We start from the raw sequence: 19245 nt of genomic DNA, 5'->3' as shown, positions 1-19245 counted from the left end.
GCGACAAGCGTAAGGAAGCAGAGTTATAAATGTGAGTATTTTCCTTGTTAATAGTTGTTTTAAAATTATGATAACCATTGCATTATCTTAGTTTAACGTCATTTTATGGACTATAGACCTCTTTGTAGCGTAACACACATATTTTTGGTCGCGGGCGACGGCTTGCCTGCCCCACCGCACGTGGGAACTGCCCATTGGTTCGACAGCCCATTGTTCCGACCATATTAAACTCATCGTTCCGAAATCATCATGATGCCCTGTGGTTAAGGTCTGGTTAGGTTTAGGCACAAAAACTACTTGGTTAGGGTCAGGAAAAGATCATGGTGTGGGTTAAAATGAAAAAGAAAGTGACAAACACATAAGCCGTGAGCCTGCTCCGCCTCAAGCCGGTCGCGGCGCACCATACGCCCGCCGCGAGCCGTTCAGCACCGTGGACAGTCGGACTAATGGGATGTCGAACCAACGACATGGACCCCCGCACGTAACCCCAGTTCTCTGATAACCCGAGTATGCTGTCATTCAGTTGCAAAAGTCATTTTTCTCAGTGATAATGTAGTTGTTAAGTTGTTTAAATATAGGCTACGTGAAATGTTTGTAAGATGACCGGACGGTGTCATCTCCTGTAGCTGTAGAGTAACTTATGCAGCTGGTAACGTTACAGCTGCAGGTTAACGTTAGTGATCGTATTATCTGGTGACTTTCCGCTGAATAAGTTACGTTGGTTGTTGTGGTACAGGTTATTTGGTTGAATATCAACACAAAGAGTGAAACGTTAACGTGGATGAAAGTCACCAGGTAACACTTGTGTGACTGTGTAAACAGCCTCACCAGTTCTGCTGGATGTTGACTACAGTAACGTTATTTATTGTGATAATACTTGCAATACTACATGAAACTAAAGTAATAACTTAACGAATATCTGACAGGTAGCCCAAAAAAAATAAAAGAAATGTTGTTATCTCTGTTCCATTTCAGGGCCACCACACAAAACACAAGCCCTGATTCATTTCAGGGGCACCAATGAAGACAAGTTTACAAAAAGCAAGCAGGCTCCAAAAAAACTATGGGAGTGAGTAATTTGTAACTTGTGAACTGTTCATATTCATAACATAATTCTCGTAACTCGTCACAACGGCAACTGTTCCCCTAATGATCAAGCATTCTGTTTCAATATGAAATCAGCACAGCTGCAGACGGCATTGTCGAAGATTGTTGTTTGGTAACTGTACATTTGTTTTGGAGCTGCCCCTATACTGTCACTTTTTGGAAAGATTTTGTCGAGTATATTCGTTGCAACATTTATGTTCTATTTTCACTACTGTACAAAGATGTGCTGTTTGGATTTTATGATGTCAGCATTTCAAAACAAAAACAATTCTATATCATTAATCTATCTATTATCTTAGCGAAATTCCATATTCATAAGAGAAAATTTTGTAACAGAAAACCCTTGTTCAAAATTTTTATGAATGAAATGCAGCAATACTTAGAAACCATTCAGCACTCCACAAACTCCAAAGCTATAAAGACTCTGAAAATATGTAAACAATTTAATTGTTTGAGCTGCTGAACTTTTTTATTTATTTATTTGTTTATTTTATTTCTTTTTCTTTTCTCTTAACCCTGGCATATTTGTTCTGTTCATGTCTGTCACTGCTTGTTTTGTACAAGAATTGAAATAAAGTGTTGGAAAAAAAAACTCATCACGTCTTTTTATCGACAACTACTGATGACATATATTTCTTCTTCTTTGAACTGACAGAGTGGACAGAGTTTTGGCATATTGCTGCCCCGACAGTCTTAAGACGTATTTGCCTTTGAGGGATGTCCCATTCTAACGTCACAAGATAGCCCTTAACACTTGGTTTTGAGGGCTAGTGAGATTGAGGGTTGAGCTTGAGAATTAAGATTGAGGGTTAAAATAGGAATTGGGATTGGGCCTTAGAGTGCATCACAGCACTGAGACAGCACTAGTAAAAATTACAAATGATCTTCTGATTGCTTCAGACAAAGGACTCGTCTCTGCACTTGTTTTATTAGGTCTTAGTGCGGCGTTTGACACAATTGACCATCAAATCCTGCTACAGAGACTGAAACATTTAATCAGTAAAATAAAAGATTTGTCTTTTAACTCCCACTTAAAATAAACCTCATGGACCGCGTTTTTTCATCTGCACAATATTGCAAAAATTAGGCCTATCTTGACCCGAAAAGATGCAGAAAAATTGGTCCACACTTTTGTTACCTCTAGGCTGGATTAAATCAAGTCAAGTCAGGATTTATTTCTAGAGCACATTTAAAACGACGGCAGTCGACCAAAGTGCTGCACATAGGAGGGTACAGAGTTAAAACAACATCAATAATAAAAATAAAATAGATGTAGAAAACAACGATAAGAAAACAGAGCAAACAGTGCAAACTATTAGAATAGCAATTAAAAAAATAAAAAAAACGTCATCGTCATCATCGTGCTCAGGCTGAATGATACGCCAGGTGGAAGAGAAAGGTTTTTAGGGAGGATTTAAAAGTCTCTAGGGACTGGGAAGATCAAATGTGAAGGGGGAGGCTGTTCCAGAGCCTGGGGGCAGCCGCTGTAAAGGCTCTGTCACCTCGAGACCTTAGTCTGGTTTTTGGCACCACCAACAGTAGATGGTCCGAAGACCTTAAGGTTCTGGTTGGGAAGTGGCGCAAAAGGAGTTCAGAGAGGTACAGAGGGGCCAGACCGTTGAGGGCTTTAAAAAAAAATTAAAATAAGTTTAAAATCAATACGAAAAAACGGTCCAGGAGCCAGTGGAGGGAGGCTAAAACTTGGCGTGATGTGGTCGCCCGTTCTGGACGAGCTGTAGACGGTTGAGGGAGGACTGATCCAGGCCAACATAGAGGGAGTTACAATAGTCTAATCTGGTGGTTATGATTACTGTAATTACTTATTATCAGGTAGCTCTAATAAGTCTTTGAAAACTCTCCAGCTAATTCAGAATGCAGCAGCACGTATACTGACAGAAACTAAGAAACAAGATCACATTTCTACTGTTTTAGCTTCTCTGCACTGGCTCCCTGTAAAATCTAGAACTGGATTTAAAATCCTTCTCCTAACTTACAAAGCTCTAAATGGTCAGGCTCTGTCATATCTTAGAGAGCTCATAGTGCCCTATTATCCCACCAGAACACTGCGCTCTGAGAATGAAGGTTAAGTAGTGGTTCCTAAAGTCTCCAAAAGTAGATCAGGAGCCAGAGCCTTCAGCTATCAGGCTCCTCTTCTGTGGAATCATCTTCCTGTTTTGGTCCGGGAGGCAGACACCGTCTCCACATTTAAGATTAGACTTAAGACTTTCCTCTTTGATAAAGCTTATAGTTAGGGCTGGCTCAGGCTTGTTTTGGACCAGCCCCTAGTTAGGCTGACTTAGGCCTAGTCTGCCGGGGGACACACTTCCTATAATACACCTAGCACCTTCTCTCCTTCTCTCCTTCTCTCTCTGGCCTTTGCTAACACTCATGTCCCGTTACTGCATCTCGCTAACTCTGCTCTACTGCATGTCACTAACTTGGCTTCTTCTCAGAGTTAGTGCTCCACTGTGTGGCAGGTTACCTCGGTTTGCAGCTGTGCCTGGATCGTGTAACGTGGTTGTGCTGTTGACGTGGTCGTGCCTGGTGCCGCCTACTGCTACTGTTATTATTACTCATAATTCTACTGTTATATACACATGACTATTGTCACATACATATACTATCATATATTAATATATACTTACAACATATAGTACCACAATTACCATAATTATTATAATATTATTACTTAAATGAATGTTATAAGCTTTTATCATTACTGTCTGCCCTGCATCTCTCTCTGTCTCTGTCTCAATTTCTCTCTGTCTCTCTTTATGTATCATTTTGTCATATGGATTACTGTAAATTTATTATGTTGATCTGTTCTGTACGACATCTATTGCACGTCTGTCCATCCTGGAGGAGGATCCCTCCTCAGTTGCTCTTCCTGAGGTATCTACCATTTTTTTTCCCCCGTTGGAGTTTTCCCTTATCCACTGTGAGGGTCCAAAGGACAGAGGGATGTCGCATGCTGTACAGCCTTCTGAGGCAAATTGTGATCTGTGATATTGGGCTTTATAAAAAAAATTGATTGATTGAATAAAGCTTGAATGCTTCACAGTGTAACTCAATGCAACCTCTGTGAACGGTTGGCTGTGGCCACCAGCTCTCGTGCTGTCGATGTCAATACACACAATGCAGCATTAATGTAGCAGGGAAACAATAGAGTGCCTCCTCTGACGCAACGGCAAGTCAGTTTACTGCATTTGTTAGATCATAGACCTTTTGGCAGTGGCCATCTTGGGGCGTTTTTTTTTTTGGAGCCAGAAATAACCATATTTGGGCAAGAGGCTGGAGCTCTAGAGGAGCAAGAGGTGGATCTGTCCGAGACGTCAAGCACACTATCAGCAAACAGCCTGTCACTCAAAGCAGCCCACCCTTAGTCATGTGTAACTTAAATGAAACGTAAACATGTGAGTAATATAAAAATTCACCCCCGGAGCAATTATCATGAGGGGGGAAATTACCTATAGAGACCAGGCTTTGTAGCAGGCTGTAAACATGTTTATTTCTGCTGCTGCTATTATAACAGCACTGTTTCTGGACAGAGCAGTATCACTCTTTCATGTACCATGTAGAATATTTGCATATTTTCTGAGTAACAGCAGCATTACACAGTAAAATTCAAATCAAAGTTTATTTACCATTATATGACGGGACAACTCTCACCTTTTTCACAAAGGGTGAGAATAACAACACTTGCATCTTAGCCCTTGCTGCCTTTACTGATATTGTGGGACAGATAGAAAACTAATTTAACAACTTCTTCACATTAGTGATGCATAAAACATCTAGCTGGTGTGTCTTTAATGAATATAATAGTGTTAAAACATACAGTCTTCCTCTGTCTGACAAAAATATATCAAATAGTCCTTTACCCTCTATTGCTAAAAAATATTTACAAAAAAGTCAAATTAAGCAAAAGGAAGAGAGTGAATGTCTTAAAATATGTGGGAACAGACAGCTGCAAGGACATGATACAAAGAACTGAAGCATGTGTGAGGGACAAAGAAAAAAAATGGCTCATCATAGCTTGAAGTAGTGACAATTACATACTGATCAGAAACCTTAAATTCTAACCCAAAGTTTTGAATAGAAATAAAGGTGTACCTGTCAAACAGAATTTAAAACATGACCACGACAGTAAATCCATCACAATTCACTATTTCTTTTGCTTTTTTTTGTCTCTGTCACAATGCTAATGCTAAGCTGCAATCAGCAGCTGCTTTGGAAACTCTTTCTTGCAGGACAGAAAGATGCTCCGACATCTGAGATTTGAGAGCTATCGGTCAAACAACCACTGCAATGTGAGAAAAAACAAAACTGGCATGACTGTTTCCACAATTTCCTCGGGACATAGCTTGTGAATGTGATGCTATGAAGCAGCTGAAGCTCAAATATGGGAATTCACTGCTGTGTGCCAATAAAAATGATAGTAAGTACAACCCCCATTCTAAAAAGTTGGGACACTGTGTAAAACAAATAAAACAGAATCTGTGATTTGCAAATCCTTTCTGACCTGTATTCAATTGAATACAATCCAAACACAAGATATTTGATGTCCAAACTGATAAATGTTATTGTTTTTTGTAATACATACATTTATTCTAAATTTTACGCCTGCGACATGTTCCATAGAAGTTAGGACAGGGGCAACAAAAGACTGGGGAAGTTGCTAAATGATCAAAAACCTTCAGTTTAGAACATTCTACAGGTAAAGCAAGAGTGGGAAAGAATTTAATTTTCAAAACTTCAAGAATTACTGTCCACTTCCTATCTGTAGGGTGTCACACACTGGTAAACATGTTCCTGTCCCAACTTTTTTGGAACATGCTGCAGGCATCAAATTCAAAATGTGTGTTTATTTACGAAAAACAAAAAAGTTAATCGGTTTGAACATTACATATTGTGTCTTTGTACTGTACTCAACTGAATATAGATTAAAAAGGATTTGCAAGTCACTGCAATGTGTTTCCATTTACATTTTACAGAGTCACAACTTTTTTGGAATAGGGGTTGTAAAAGATAAGAGTGATTAGATGTTAACAGTAATAGATTACCTGTGGTAACCAAGTTTTTAAGTCTCTGAATGATGATAAGTATAATGTCCAAAGAGAAAAGTAAAATCCACATAAGTAGGAAACCAAAGTATGGTTCTTTACCTGCTTGCATTTGGCTGTTGTGAAGTAAGTCCTCATCATTAAGACTTTAATCAGTCAATAAGAATAAAAAGGTTTCAACAATTTCTTCTTTGACTGCTACCAGTTTGTTTTTATGTGAATATAAAAGTTAATTCTTGACCTTAGTCTAACAAATTAATATTAGACTGTAACCCCCTTTTAATCTTGCCGACCTCCAGTTGTTTGACTTCTCCCCTTGCTGCAGTTATGTAGAAGTGCACTCCAGGGTGTGTCAGTACGCTGTGACATCACTGCAGGGTGCGGTTACAGGTGTAGGTGCACACTTCTGACCATACTCTTTACCTCAAGGTCAACTTACTGGCGTTACCCCAAGCTTTTGACTGCATTACACAATGATCTGCTCATGAAAAGGTGTGACTGAAAGTTTAAAAAAAAAAAAAAACTTAAACTGTCTCTTTGACCCAAATCCTGTTTTCCCATCATGTCAATGACCAATTCTGACTAATGGCTTCACTACTGACTTATATTTTATTTGCTAACCCGATGAACTCTCCAGTTTAGTGTGATCAGGCAGGCTCTGGCTACTCTAAAACTCAACCTACAGGCATCTTAACACAAGCTTCAACATTCACATTCATATACATGATTAATCCATAAACTAAGAACTTTGTCTATTTTCTGGGACGGCACAAAACAGCCCAAAAGCTGAGTAAACAGAGATATTCAAGGAATGGTGAGGGCAGCATTATAAGTGAATGACAAATGAGAAAGATTTTTTTTTTAACAGAACTGATTTACATTATTGATAATGATTGGAAAACAGATTTCAGGTTTAAATTGGTGTTTTAACATAAAACACTTTTATGGAACTGAAACCATTAAAAGAGTAAGAGCCACTTCAGCTCCCATCAGGCATCCAACTGAGGGTTTTATGTGTACAAATACAGATGGGTATAAACCACATGTGTCCCTTGTCCATGATGTGAATTTTTACGCAGAGAGCCAAGAAAAGATAGGCAGGTTGTCCAAACTGTGGCTCTCCTCTCATTCATACATCCTGACACACAATCACACTCACACACACTGTTCAGAAGCAATGCTGAATGAAGCATGATGTCTGACTGAAGCAGACAGATGAGTCCCTTCCTATTTAGATGTAGATCAGAGTTCATTAGGAGAGTCTGTGCTTCAGTACTCCACAGTCACTGCTTTGGTCTTGAGGTATTCCATGAGAGCATCCTCACCTGTGGATAAGACCAACAACAAAACAATAATAATTGGACTGAATTATGAACAGTTCAACCAACTGGAGAATAATCCTTGTTGGATTTTATTTGGCATATTATAAGAGGTGAAAGTATCCAATATTTCAAAAAGCCAGAAATAGTAAGTATTTCTAGTAACAGAATTGGATTTTTACTTTTTAACTTTATTAGCTAGTGTCCCCTTCTGGGGGTTTGAGCCCCAGATTGGGATCCACTGGTCGAAACAGTGATTAAATCCGCTCTAAACCAAATTGTGTAGAAAACAATGCTTAAAATGAGATTTGGACTATGGTCTCTAACAGTGGTGTAATGGACGGTACATTGAGGTTTATGGGGTGTACCCACTTCTTTTTCTGACTGTTTACAGTATACCCACCAATCAGCCAAAAAAACATTGAAATATTATAGGACAGTATAACCACTTCCTACTTGGTAACATACCCATCTACCTAGTAGTACAACCACCTTATCAATTATCCACCACAGGATCTAAGGCATAGTCAGCTTATAAATACTACAGACAGGGTCTGAAATTAACACCCACCATGCGCTAAATACGGGTAGACTGCCTGTTTGGAAAGTAATTTTCAGAGGGCTGTCCACCACACTGGCGGGTAAATGTTTGTACCAAAATAGCCACGTAATAAAATGCCAATAGTTTCTACAACGTTTTTGTGTCATTTACTGTCACGCTGCTTCTGCCCTCTGTGTCGGTGATGAGTTTCATAGTCACACAGCGACAGAGCCTTCATGATGCATTCAGGTACACCTTGTAAACTCGGTGCATTCATGTACACTCAATAATCAATCCTCGCATTGCCACAAAGGTTGTTTAAAACAGGATCGTTTCTTTTTTGTTTTGTTTTGTTTTCCTTTGTTGACCATTTGTCATTACTCTCTTGTTGTTTCACTAGAGCATTTTTAATACAAAAATAATTAAATCCCATTCACTTTTACATCGTAAAAATTCTACTTAAAATTCAAATTAAGTTGTAAACCCCATAATATTCTTGTTCAACAGGTCTCCTGGTATCTCTGTGATCATTTTGAGGTTATTCTACTGCAGCATTTTTAGATTATTATATACTTAAGTCATACTCATGTGCATACAATTTAACCAGTAAAAATATACATCTTCAAAATAAACTAAACTATCACTTGCCACGGTCTGCTAGACCTGCTTGCAACTGTTAATTTGGCTGGTAGAAAATACGCTTGCCCGGTGGATTTTTTCATCCACCTGTCCCCAGCTAGCAACTTTCTCAATGTGTGCAGCTCCACAATAAAAGGCCTTCATGAGGCTGACAAAAGCAAAGCCTGAGGCAAAGAAGAGCTTATCTTTTTTTTTTAAAAAAAATTGTATTAAAGCACCCTAGAGCCACAGAAAGAATCATTAGGCTGAGTTGTAATCATCACAACTAGTGAAATGGCCTATGTCCATAAAATCAGGAAGTTCTCCTTTATCTCAATCTTTACATTAAAGCCTGAACAAACATTCAAATCAAAGGTTCTGTATATGTAACTTTTAGAAAAATCCTTGCTTTTAGTGTCTCCTCTCTCTGAGTCCATTGAATGAACTACAGTCAGCATCCTACAGCTCATGCTCCGGTCACACTTCTTAGCCGTAAGAAAGCACCTGGGCAAACCAGTGAAAAACACTGAAGAACACTGAAAGTCACAGACCATCATCGTGTTGATAGTATACTAGAAATTAAATATCAATCATATTTAGAATGACATTACAGCATTACATAATTAGCAATTTTTCAAAAACTTCTTTTCGACCATTGGCTCCATGATAGGTAGTTTACCGTTTGCAAATTATTTTATCAGCTAACGCTACAAGAAACAAAAGGCAGATCCATGTACAATGCATATTAACTAAGTTACAGCTAGCTGGCTAACCTTAGTTCAAGACACAGCTCCCTGGTCTCCCCTGCATCAGTCTTAGCTAGAAGAAAGCACTTCTAACTGTTACATTATTAATTGTTGGCTAAATCAACACTAATTATAAAGCTACATAATTTAGTATCATGTTAGCTGTCGAAGTAATTTGGCAACCTAACCAACTAACATCTGCGCTCAGATAGTATTTTGCTGGCACTACCGTTAGTAAGCAAGCTATCTGAGATAGACAGCTAGCTGTAACTAAGCTATGCTCCATTAATCTGACATAGGTTGCTTCATAATGTCAGCTGATAAAAAAGCCAAATTTGCAAACTACAAGATAGCTGTAGATCAGCCTTGGAGTCTGGATAAATTAAATGACATAATCATTCAAGGCAGTGTTTTGCTGTGTTAGCTAGCTAGCAATTCCTCTGCGTTAGCAAGCCAGCTAAAACTACAATATCAAAATATTTTCCACGTCAGTGCTTCCTCTAACATTAGGATTTCTTTTCAGCACTAGGGGGCACTCAAATTATGATATGGGACACTGAATTTCATGGATTCACTGTTTATCAGACCAAAAAATGAGACAAGAATTAGCTAGCTAGCACAAATCCATGTCTTGCTCTGGCTTAATAGAATGCTCCAGGTATAGTCATTCTGTAGGCCAACACGGAAAACAGCATCGCCCTAGTTCCATCGTCAAAAAGCCTTTGGGATTTCAAATTATTGCACAAAATAAGTTCTGTGGCAAACAAATGTTTATGATGCTTACATATTTCGTTCAGTGTGATAATCTTCATAAATGAACACCACTTTTATGATTTTTGAAGCTAAATGTAATCACCAGAGGTAAAAAACTAACATTAGGCTATACAACAATCACGTCTTGACTGTGGGGACAACGTGTTGGTATGATGACAACGTGTCTCATTTAGTACCTTGTTAGCAAACAACCTTTTTTAAGATACATACATTGCTTCAAAATAAGCAAGCGAGGTATTTACTGATGTATTTTATGTCCTAGAACAAAAATGTGAAAGTCTCTTAAACCTGTGTGAACCACAGACCTTATTTCAAGCAACTAACAAAAGACCCATTCAAAAAACCCTTTGACTTTGAGACGAGTGAATCTATCTTCTGCCGAACCAGTCCCAGTCATGACATTCACACTTTGACTCACCGAGGTCTTTTCCGAAGCCAGACTGTTTGAAGCCTCCGAAAGGTGAAGCCACGTCAGTCTTGTTATAGGTGTTGATGAATACTGTTCCAGCCTCCAGCCGCTCGCTTACATACATGGCCTTGTTGATGTCACGGGTGAACACGCCAGATGCCAAGCCATACTCTGTGTTGTTGGCTCTCTGAAGCACGCCTTCCACATCACTGTGGTTTGCAAGAGGTACAGAGGATACCGGTTAGTATCTTGACCTGCATGACAGCACTGCACTGCACTATTTTTTTTTGACTTACCCATCTTTGAATTTGGACACCACCATGACTGGGCCGAAGGACTCCTCTTTGGCAATAAACATGTGGTCCTCCACATTAGTGAACACAGTGGGCTCCATGAAGAAACCTGAAGGAAAATGACCATATTGATGATTACTTAATGCAAGTTTCTAGAGAAGACTGAAAACAAGACAAAGCAACTCCTTTGTGCCAAATGCCAAAATCAGAAACTGACAGTCAATCCACAGTCAATTAATTAGCTATAATTCTGATAGTATGCCTTTTCAAAATGGCATCAGCTTGTTCAGATATTTTCCTGTTTGCCATCTGGCAAGACCCTGGCAAAATGTTAGCACACTAGCTAACACAGCTCCCCTGATAACTTGCATTTGTTGTCAGGACTTTGTTGTAGTTTAAAAGTTAAGCTCACAAATCATCATTGATCAATCATTGATACATAAATAACGCTTATTTTTTATAAGCCCCAGGTCTGGCTCCAAGTGGGGGTCTCAGTGTCCTCATACCGGGCGAGGTACTTGAGGTCCAAATTTGCCGTATCATCCAGGTCTTCTTGAATCGCTCTTAGTCTAGCCCCTCAGCTGGCACCACTTTGCCTTGGGAGACCCTACCAGGGCCTAGTAGCCCTGGACAACACAGCTCACAGGATCACGGGGACACGCAAACCCCTCCACCATGTTAAGGTGGCGATTCTTGGAGGAGGGCACGTCCCACTGGTGGTAGACCCCGGGGTAGACCCACAACACGCTGGAGGGATTATAGATCTCATCTGGCCTGGGAATGCCTTGGGATCCCCCAGAAGGAGAGGCACATCTGGACTACTTTTCCCAGCCTGCTGCCCCCACAACCTGGCCCCAGGTAAACGGATGACAATGGATGACTGGATGGATTTTAAAATTCCCACCAAAGCTAAAATTTTAATTTCTGTGAAGTGCTAACTTTGCTCTATGCTCCTACAATCTGGCATTGTGGGAGCATTAATACATTTGTCTTCCTTGCATTTCAAAATTTGCCCCCTGTATCCTGTGTGTAAATGTGACCTTACTAGACTGAAAGTTAGTCCTATTAGGTGCAGACACTGTGTTGTCGGTCTTTTTTTAAAAATTTATTTTATTAATCCCCAAGGGGAAATTGGGAATTTTTTTTTTCTTTTTTCCACTCTGTTGTCAATTACACACAGGTCCGAACACACGCATGCACAAACAGGACCTATATGCACTAAGTGGAGAGATGTCAGAGTGTTATGTGACATTACGCTGCAATTAACTTTATTTTGAAAAACGAACACCGGAGTCATCACCTGCCTGTCTGGTTGTACTGCGGCGCGCTCAAGAGTGGAGGGGAGACAGAGGCCTCTAGTTTCACAGACCGGGCAAGGCGGGGGCGCAGCGCACCTGCACTTCGCCAACTTGGTGTGGCCAGGCGGATTTTGCAAGTTTGGCACACCGTGCGCCTGGCGCAGCTGCTCCTCTTTCCCACCTCCGTCCCTCCTACCTGCGCAAGTCGGAAAGAGGGAGGAGAGAAGGCGTGGAGTGGGTTTTACACACATCACACCAATCAAATGAGCCCCTCTCCTCGCCCTTAAATGCGCCGCACGAAGGCGTAATGAGAGTTTACTCAATTCGCCATGGCAGAAGAGAGCAGCAGCGTCAGATGGCCAAACTTCTTCCAGGAGGAAACTGATGTTTTGGTCCGGGAGGTCTGCTCGCAGTGTCTGAATATACGGAACTGCGAGCAGACCTCCACGGGCTGATGATGCAAAGGTAGCCTGGGAGGAGGTCACCACAATTGTAAATCAATGTTGCGTTTCTCTCGTGCGCACGCACTCTCTCTTTCTCTCTCGCAGTCTCACTCTGTTTCTTTTCTTTTGACTTTTCTAAGATGACAGATGCTGAATATATACTCCCTATCTGATGCTGTGGCTGTTTGTGGTTGGCTGAGAGGGATGTGAACTCATTAGTTTGCAGCTGTGTTAATCAAATCAGGTTGGGTTTCCATTACGCGTGCCAAGCATGCCAAACGGTGCCAATCCCCTGTGATCTGACATCAGATGTGACGGGACAGTCGATACAGAATTACATTTATGTGCTGATTGCAGATAGTTGCATTGAATAGTGTTTTTTTTGGGTATTTATTGCATTGTTAATGTGCCTGATATTCTGGAAACCTGCCTGTGAGGTTTTGGTGACGTGTGCGCACTGACCGCCGGTCAGCCAAACTTCCACTTAAACCGGCTGCGCTCCGCCTGCGCTGACAGTAGACCCGGTTTCAGCTGGCGAGCTTTTAGCGCACCTTTGGCGAAGCCTTTTGGCATGAAACTGTCACTGCGCCAAGCTGGATCTGTCGACACCTCCCCCTGCTGCGCCGCCACACCCATCTCAGCGCACCTCGGTCTGCCAAACTACCTAACTGAGCGCGCCTCAGTTGCGCTGCTCGAAAAAGCTCTGTGCGGGGTTCGCCACCCTGCGCTGCGCCGGGAAACTAGAGCCCATAGAGACAACAGTCCGAAGTAGAGGGAGAGAAAAGGGTGAGAGAAAGGTAGCCTACCTAAGCAAGGTTAAGTTTTATGATTTTTTGTTCAAGCCTGTGAAAATGACCCTAATGTTAACGTTAATGTTCCTGCTATCTCTTCCTCTCACTTTCATCACGCTGTCATCATCTGAGCAAACGGCATTGAACTTTTCCGTGCTGGATAAGGATGGATGGAAAATGGCTTAAATGGGTCCAACAGGCCCTTCAGGATCATTGCAGTTAACAAGCCATCACTTAAAGTTTCTCCTGCATTCCTCAGGGCTGTGTAGAGCTTAGATCGGCCCAAAAAAATCCAGCCTGACCCCACCCGAGCCCGTGCATGTTTTTTTCCGAGCCCATTTATTAATTTGCGACACCTGCTACCTGTGTACCACCCCCACCCCCACCTCCAGACAACCTGGTCAGTGTAAGAGCACATTCAAGATCAACAGTATTCAACACACTTTTAATTGCTTTTGTGTGTAGGTGAAGACAGACCTGAGGAACTGGCAGCATCAATGGGCCACCTCATGTGACAGAGCCTTCAAGCTCTTTTTCAAAAAATCAAGAAAATTAAAGTCCTCTCAGCCAGGCTGCAAACTGTGCCATTAGATTAGGCTACATTTGTGTATAAAGTTGTGCTACAGTTGTGTAGTGAACAAATAGTGTATTTATAAAAACATTCAGTTTTAAGTTGTCTTGTCCGGTGTGTATCTACCTGGCCTGTCCACCTGTTTGCCTCCGTACACCAGTGTAGCTCCCTCCTTAAGTCCGACCTCACAGTACTCTAGCAGCTTGTCCAGGTGGGCTTTGTGATTCTGTGGACCATGGTCTGTGGAGCGATCCAGTGGGTCTCCAATCTTCATTTTCTTGAGCTCTTCCACCTTGGAGGGTAAGGGTGGGGAAATAGACAGAAGACTTGCTGGGCTTAAGGAAGCAATTTTTTTTTCTTCTGCTCAAACTGACTTAAAATTAAAATTGCATTATGGGAAGTGTAGGAGTCTGTTTTTGCAGCGTGACCTATACTAAGCACTAAAAGTTAGGATATCTCAGCCTCTGCTGATTCAGTATTTATTTTCCAATGTACAGTATGTGCCAGATTATTATTGAGGAGGGCTGCATCAGTGTTTTTTACTCACCACTCGGCTAATGTACTCATCATGAATGGACTCCTCCACAAACAAACGTCCAGCAGCAATGCAGTTCTCACCTTTGTTGAAATACACAGAGCTCATGCCCTGTTAGCAGCAGACACACAAACACAGATACAGAATTAAGAGCATGGTATTTGACCCACCCCACTTTTAAAACAAGCTGGACATGCATTCACAGATTTTGACTTTAGCACTTTAACCCACCTATTCATCATTTATAAGCAGTTTACAAAACTGTATTTTCATAGCAATCCTTTGAAAATATATAGGCTTATATGTCACATTTGCAACATAATAATAACATCAGTAAAAGCAGCCCAGCTGGTCACCAACATCATTTTACAATATTGATAACTGACCCCTTGCTAAGTCCCACCCATAGAATACAGACTGGCCAATCATAGCGTCAAATCAGCTGGCTCCAACAACGGTCCAACAACAACATGGCAGTTCTTCACAGACTCTCATGCAGATTTCCTTCATTTTTAGGCTAGTTTTGTTGATTTCCAGCTACACATTGTGCCTGGGGCATGTGTATTATGATACTTGTTACCTGGAGAGGTTGGAAGGAGATCCACGTTTCTTTCCCATTTCAAAACCAAAATTAAACCCTGAAAAGTGTAGGGTTAGCTAGCTTGCTACTGAAACCTACTGAATGTATACACATGCTGATTTCGCTTTTTAATAATTATAACACTTTAAAAAGGCCTACCCTGCTCTACAGGAACCAGGGAAGGGAAGCAGGGAAACTTAATGATATTCAACCAGCTTTATGTCATCACAGTGTGTGCAAATAAATGGTGTTTAGCTTCCCCTGGAGCTGCCTGTCCATCTGACGGCAAAGGTTTGGCAGCTGGTGGCACAGGGGAAAGCCAAAAACCGTTCATCAGCACACACTGTGATGACACATAGCTAGCTGACTATCGACAAAGTTTTCCTTTATATTCACTATCTTCTGTCTCGATCGTCAATGATGTGATGATTCACTTTTAAACTGTCCTCTTTAAACGTATTTCCATAGAACGGTTTGTATGATATCCTACAGAAAATGCAGGCACAACAGTTTGTATGATATCCTACGAATTTGCGCCCCACAAATGAGGTTACATCCTTAATGTACAGTTACGTAATTGGCGTAAAGTTGTGGAAGTTACATAATAGGCAATAAAAGTTACTGTGGTTAGGTTTAGGAAAAGATTTAGAAAAGAAACATGGTGCAGACATACCCTAAAATGACTCAAAGTTCACACGGATCCGAACATGCGACTCCAGGGAAAAGTCTCTGGCAGTCTCAGTTTTTTCTTTCAAAATATATGCATACAGGCTGCATTGCTTTTTCTAGGAAAACTTACAAAAAATTTGCGAGAGCAGCCTGCATCTGTAGCCGATAGACTATATGGTGCGTTCGTTTTGTACTCGGAAGTCGGAAGTGGGACTTATGTCACCTCCTATTTGACAACAGTTTTTGCATTCTAGTTATTATTTATTTATTTAGCGAATGCAAAGTCCTTCAGCCAAGCAGTTGCCGTCTGATCTGCTGTATGGAGGGTGACTAAGCCTCCTTCAAGTCTTTGTAGAGGGCAAGCTTCAATGATGTGTTGCAATGTTTGCTCCTCTCCACAAGCACACAGTGGGCTTGAGCTGCTGCCCCACTTGTGAAGGCTGGCCAGGCAGGGGCCATGTCCAGTCCTGAATCTGTTTAGGGTTGACCACTGTCTCGAGAGGTTGGTGCCAGGGACCAGCAGGGTAGGGTCTGACACCAGATGTTTGTTTGGGACATCTTTGGACTCCCATTCCTTTTCCCAAGCTGATTGGATGGTAAAGTCAGCTGGCGGGGGATTCCTCCAAATTGGACGTCTAGATGGAAGTCGGGCAGTGGGTGGATTGAAGATGTCTGTGTGGACTGGTAGATGAGGGGAGTCTTTGGCCTTTTGGAGCATCCTTTGAGTGAAGGCTACTCGCCGGATGTGTGGAGGGGCTATGTTTGATAGGATGGGGAGCCAGGGGAGTGGTGTTGTGCGGATTGTCCCAGTCATGATCCTTATGGTTGTGTTGAGTTGGGTGTCCACATGGTGTGTATGGGGTGACCTGGACCAAACAGGGGCGCAATATTCTGCTGAGGAGTATGCGAGGGCCAGTGCTGAGGTGCGCAGTGTGGGGGCTTCTGCCCCCCATTTTGAGCCAGCAAGCTTGCAGAGCAGGTTATTTCTGGACTTCACCTTAGCTGCCATCCCTTTAAGATGTTCCTTGAACATAGGGTCCTGTCACGGGTCACTCCAAGGTAAGTTGGAGTGGGGGCATGCTTCAGTTTAAGTCCGCTCAGGTGGATGTTCAGTTCTCTGGCAGCTTCAGCATTGTGGAGGTGGAACACACTGTTGACTGTTTTTGCTGGGCTTGGTTTTAGGCGCCAGGTTTTGCAGTACTGGCCAAGTTTGGCGAGGTCCTCATTGAGCACACATTCAAGTGAACCAAAGTCTGGTGCTTGGAAGGCCAGACAGATGTCATCTGCATAGATACATTTGCGGGATTTGGTGATGGGTAGGTCGTTTGTGTATAGATTAAACAGGGTTGGTGCTAAAACTGACCCTTGCAGAAGCCCATTCTTCGGCATTCTCCAAGCGCTCTTGTTCTGTCCGAGGTGAACTCTGAACCTCCGGTTGGAGAGCAGAGTTTTGATGGTTTCTGTCGCCCAGGCAAGGAGTGATTTTGAGAGTTTCAGAAGGAGGCCTTTATGCCATACAGTATCATAGGCAGCGGTGAGGTCGAGAAACACTGTCCCTGTTTTTGACTTCCTCTGGAAGCCATTTTCGATGAAGGTGGCTAGGGCCAGTACTTGCTCTCATGTGCATTCTAGTTGACAACGGTGGACAAGTCGGGAAAAAAATGGATGCCTGCAAGGAAGCCTTTGTTGCCCTTTCACTTTCGGAGTATAGACAGCTTCAAAACCATCCTGCACTCCAACTGATGAACACTGCGGATGAGGCTGACCTAATGTAAAACAAGTAAGATAAAACTGCTATAAACAGTACTTAAGCAGAGTGTTTACTCACTATGTAGGTGACCGGCAGCCATCTTGAATTCGTAAGTCGGGGTTAATGCGGCTGCTCTGAGTTTCCGAGTTGGAAATCCGATCTCAGGGTGCGTCCGAGTTTAAACTTCCGACTGGGAACAGGGAATTTCCGACCTCCGAGTACAAAACGAACGAACCATTATCCTCTAACTATCTTCATCTTTTCAAGCTGATCAGTGCTGACAAACAAATATTATAGGTCCCTCTGTTTACTTTTCTCTGAAATCACTTTTTCATTTTTCCAAAAACTCTATGTCAAGGACACTACCTGACATTTTTTTTTAAGATCAGAACTAAAGGTGGATGGCAAAAAAAAGAACTGCACCTTGATGTCTTTACTAATTCAAACAATCCATATGTGCAGGTGGTGATGATGTGTGGGATGAGAAGTGGAGTATCGCAGTGTCTCCAGTGTGCTCTGTGCGTCTGACAGCACACTCATGTTCCCTGTAGCCATTTTACACGCAAAGACTATCTAAAAACTAAAATGGTACTTGGTGATATATGCACAATATATGAAGAGATTATTGAAAAATAATTTAATGCAGTTTGACGGTATCTTGGATTTCTACAACCAATGACGTTAATATCATCAGTTAGCCAGGTTAACGTGGTTGAGGTGAAAATGACTCAGTATATTCATGCTTATTATCAGGTAAAGGAAAGCCAGACTTTCCTGAATCCTGTCACCTACTACAGCCTGGAATCATTCAGCTGTACGCGCTACTCTACACAGCTGACCAGGAGTGTCAGCATGATACTTGGTGATATATGCACAGTATAAGAAGACAATGCGGTGACAGGGGAAATTGGTGACACACAAGCATGTGTTTCCCCTGTCTCCAAAATGTGCCAGGTTGGAGTTTTATAAAAAGGTAGTGACCAGTGGCCAGACCGTCAGCAGCAAGCATCCAAGAGGAAGCTCCGAAAAATCGCAGACACAGCACTGAAAAACATGAATAAAGTGAATCTGGGGTTTGCTTTCACGTTCACTTTCATTAGTGATACTGTCTGAATACTGAAACCAACAATTTCTACATAATATACCTTTGAGTCAGCTAATGTCTGGCTTCACTTCACCATCTTAGCATGTGTGTCGCCAATTTCCCCAATTTCCCCTGTCTCTAAAATGTGAGTACACAATGGTCAGGTTTCCCCTTAACTTTTTTTCTTCATCAACATTTTCTTTATAAATCCCAATTTATGCTTAGAAAGTGGCGTACGCACATTTCAAGCCCTTTTTTTGTACACACATGGGTTATAAATGATGCCCCTGGACTTCGCCCCGTGACTGTCCCTTAGCGACATGTTTTCGGAACCGTGTGAACTTTGTCATTTTAAGGTACATCCTCACCATGTTTCTTTTCTTAAACCTAACCTCCATAACTTAACGTTAATTACTTATCTGTACGTTAAGGACGTGGGGCGCAAATTAGTAGGTTATCATATGAACTGTTCTATGAGGATACATTGCATTCAGCCAACATTAACCGACCCTGTCTTCTCTCTCTGTGAGTCTCACCATGCGAACAGCCTTGTCCATGTCACAGTCATTGAAGATGATGAGAGGCGACTTCCCTCCCAGCTCCAGAGAAACCTTCTTCAGGTTACTGAGTGCACAGCTTCAAACGGAAATCACAGAA

General features: G+C 41.8%; 1 protein-coding gene and 1 long non-coding RNA gene across 2 annotated transcripts in view; one reads left to right on the top strand and one right to left on the bottom strand.

Moving 5' to 3' along the window:
• The window catches only part of LOC126384811 (uncharacterized), a 10758-nt gene extending 6156 nt beyond the window's left edge, over positions 1–4602 (top strand). The window contains exon 3 of the long non-coding RNA XR_007569349.1: positions 976–4602. This is a non-coding gene — a long non-coding RNA (uncharacterized LOC126384811). The remainder of the gene's footprint in view (positions 1–975) is intronic.
• A 129-nt stretch (positions 4603–4731) lies between these two features.
• The window catches only part of aldh1l2 (aldehyde dehydrogenase 1 family, member L2), a 59103-nt gene continuing 44589 nt past the window's right edge, over positions 4732–19245 (bottom strand). Inside the window, exons 18-23 of the mRNA XM_050036055.1 lie at positions 19125–19224; positions 14518–14616; positions 14097–14262; positions 10871–10976; positions 10584–10783; positions 4732–7492 (exon numbers count right to left, since the gene is read on the bottom strand). Of these exons, the coding sequence (XP_049892012.1) occupies positions 7437–7492; positions 10584–10783; positions 10871–10976; positions 14097–14262; positions 14518–14616; positions 19125–19224 (727 nt within the window). The 3' untranslated portion in view covers positions 4732–7436. The remainder of the gene's footprint in view (positions 7493–10583; positions 10784–10870; positions 10977–14096; positions 14263–14517; positions 14617–19124; positions 19225–19245) is intronic.

The sequence above is a fragment of the Epinephelus moara genome, chromosome 23 (assembly GCF_006386435.1).
Source record: "Epinephelus moara isolate mb chromosome 23, YSFRI_EMoa_1.0, whole genome shotgun sequence".
In the NCBI taxonomy this organism is placed as follows: domain Eukaryota; kingdom Metazoa; phylum Chordata; class Actinopteri; order Perciformes; family Serranidae; genus Epinephelus; species Epinephelus moara.
This window is presented reverse-complemented; position numbering and strand designations above follow the sequence as displayed.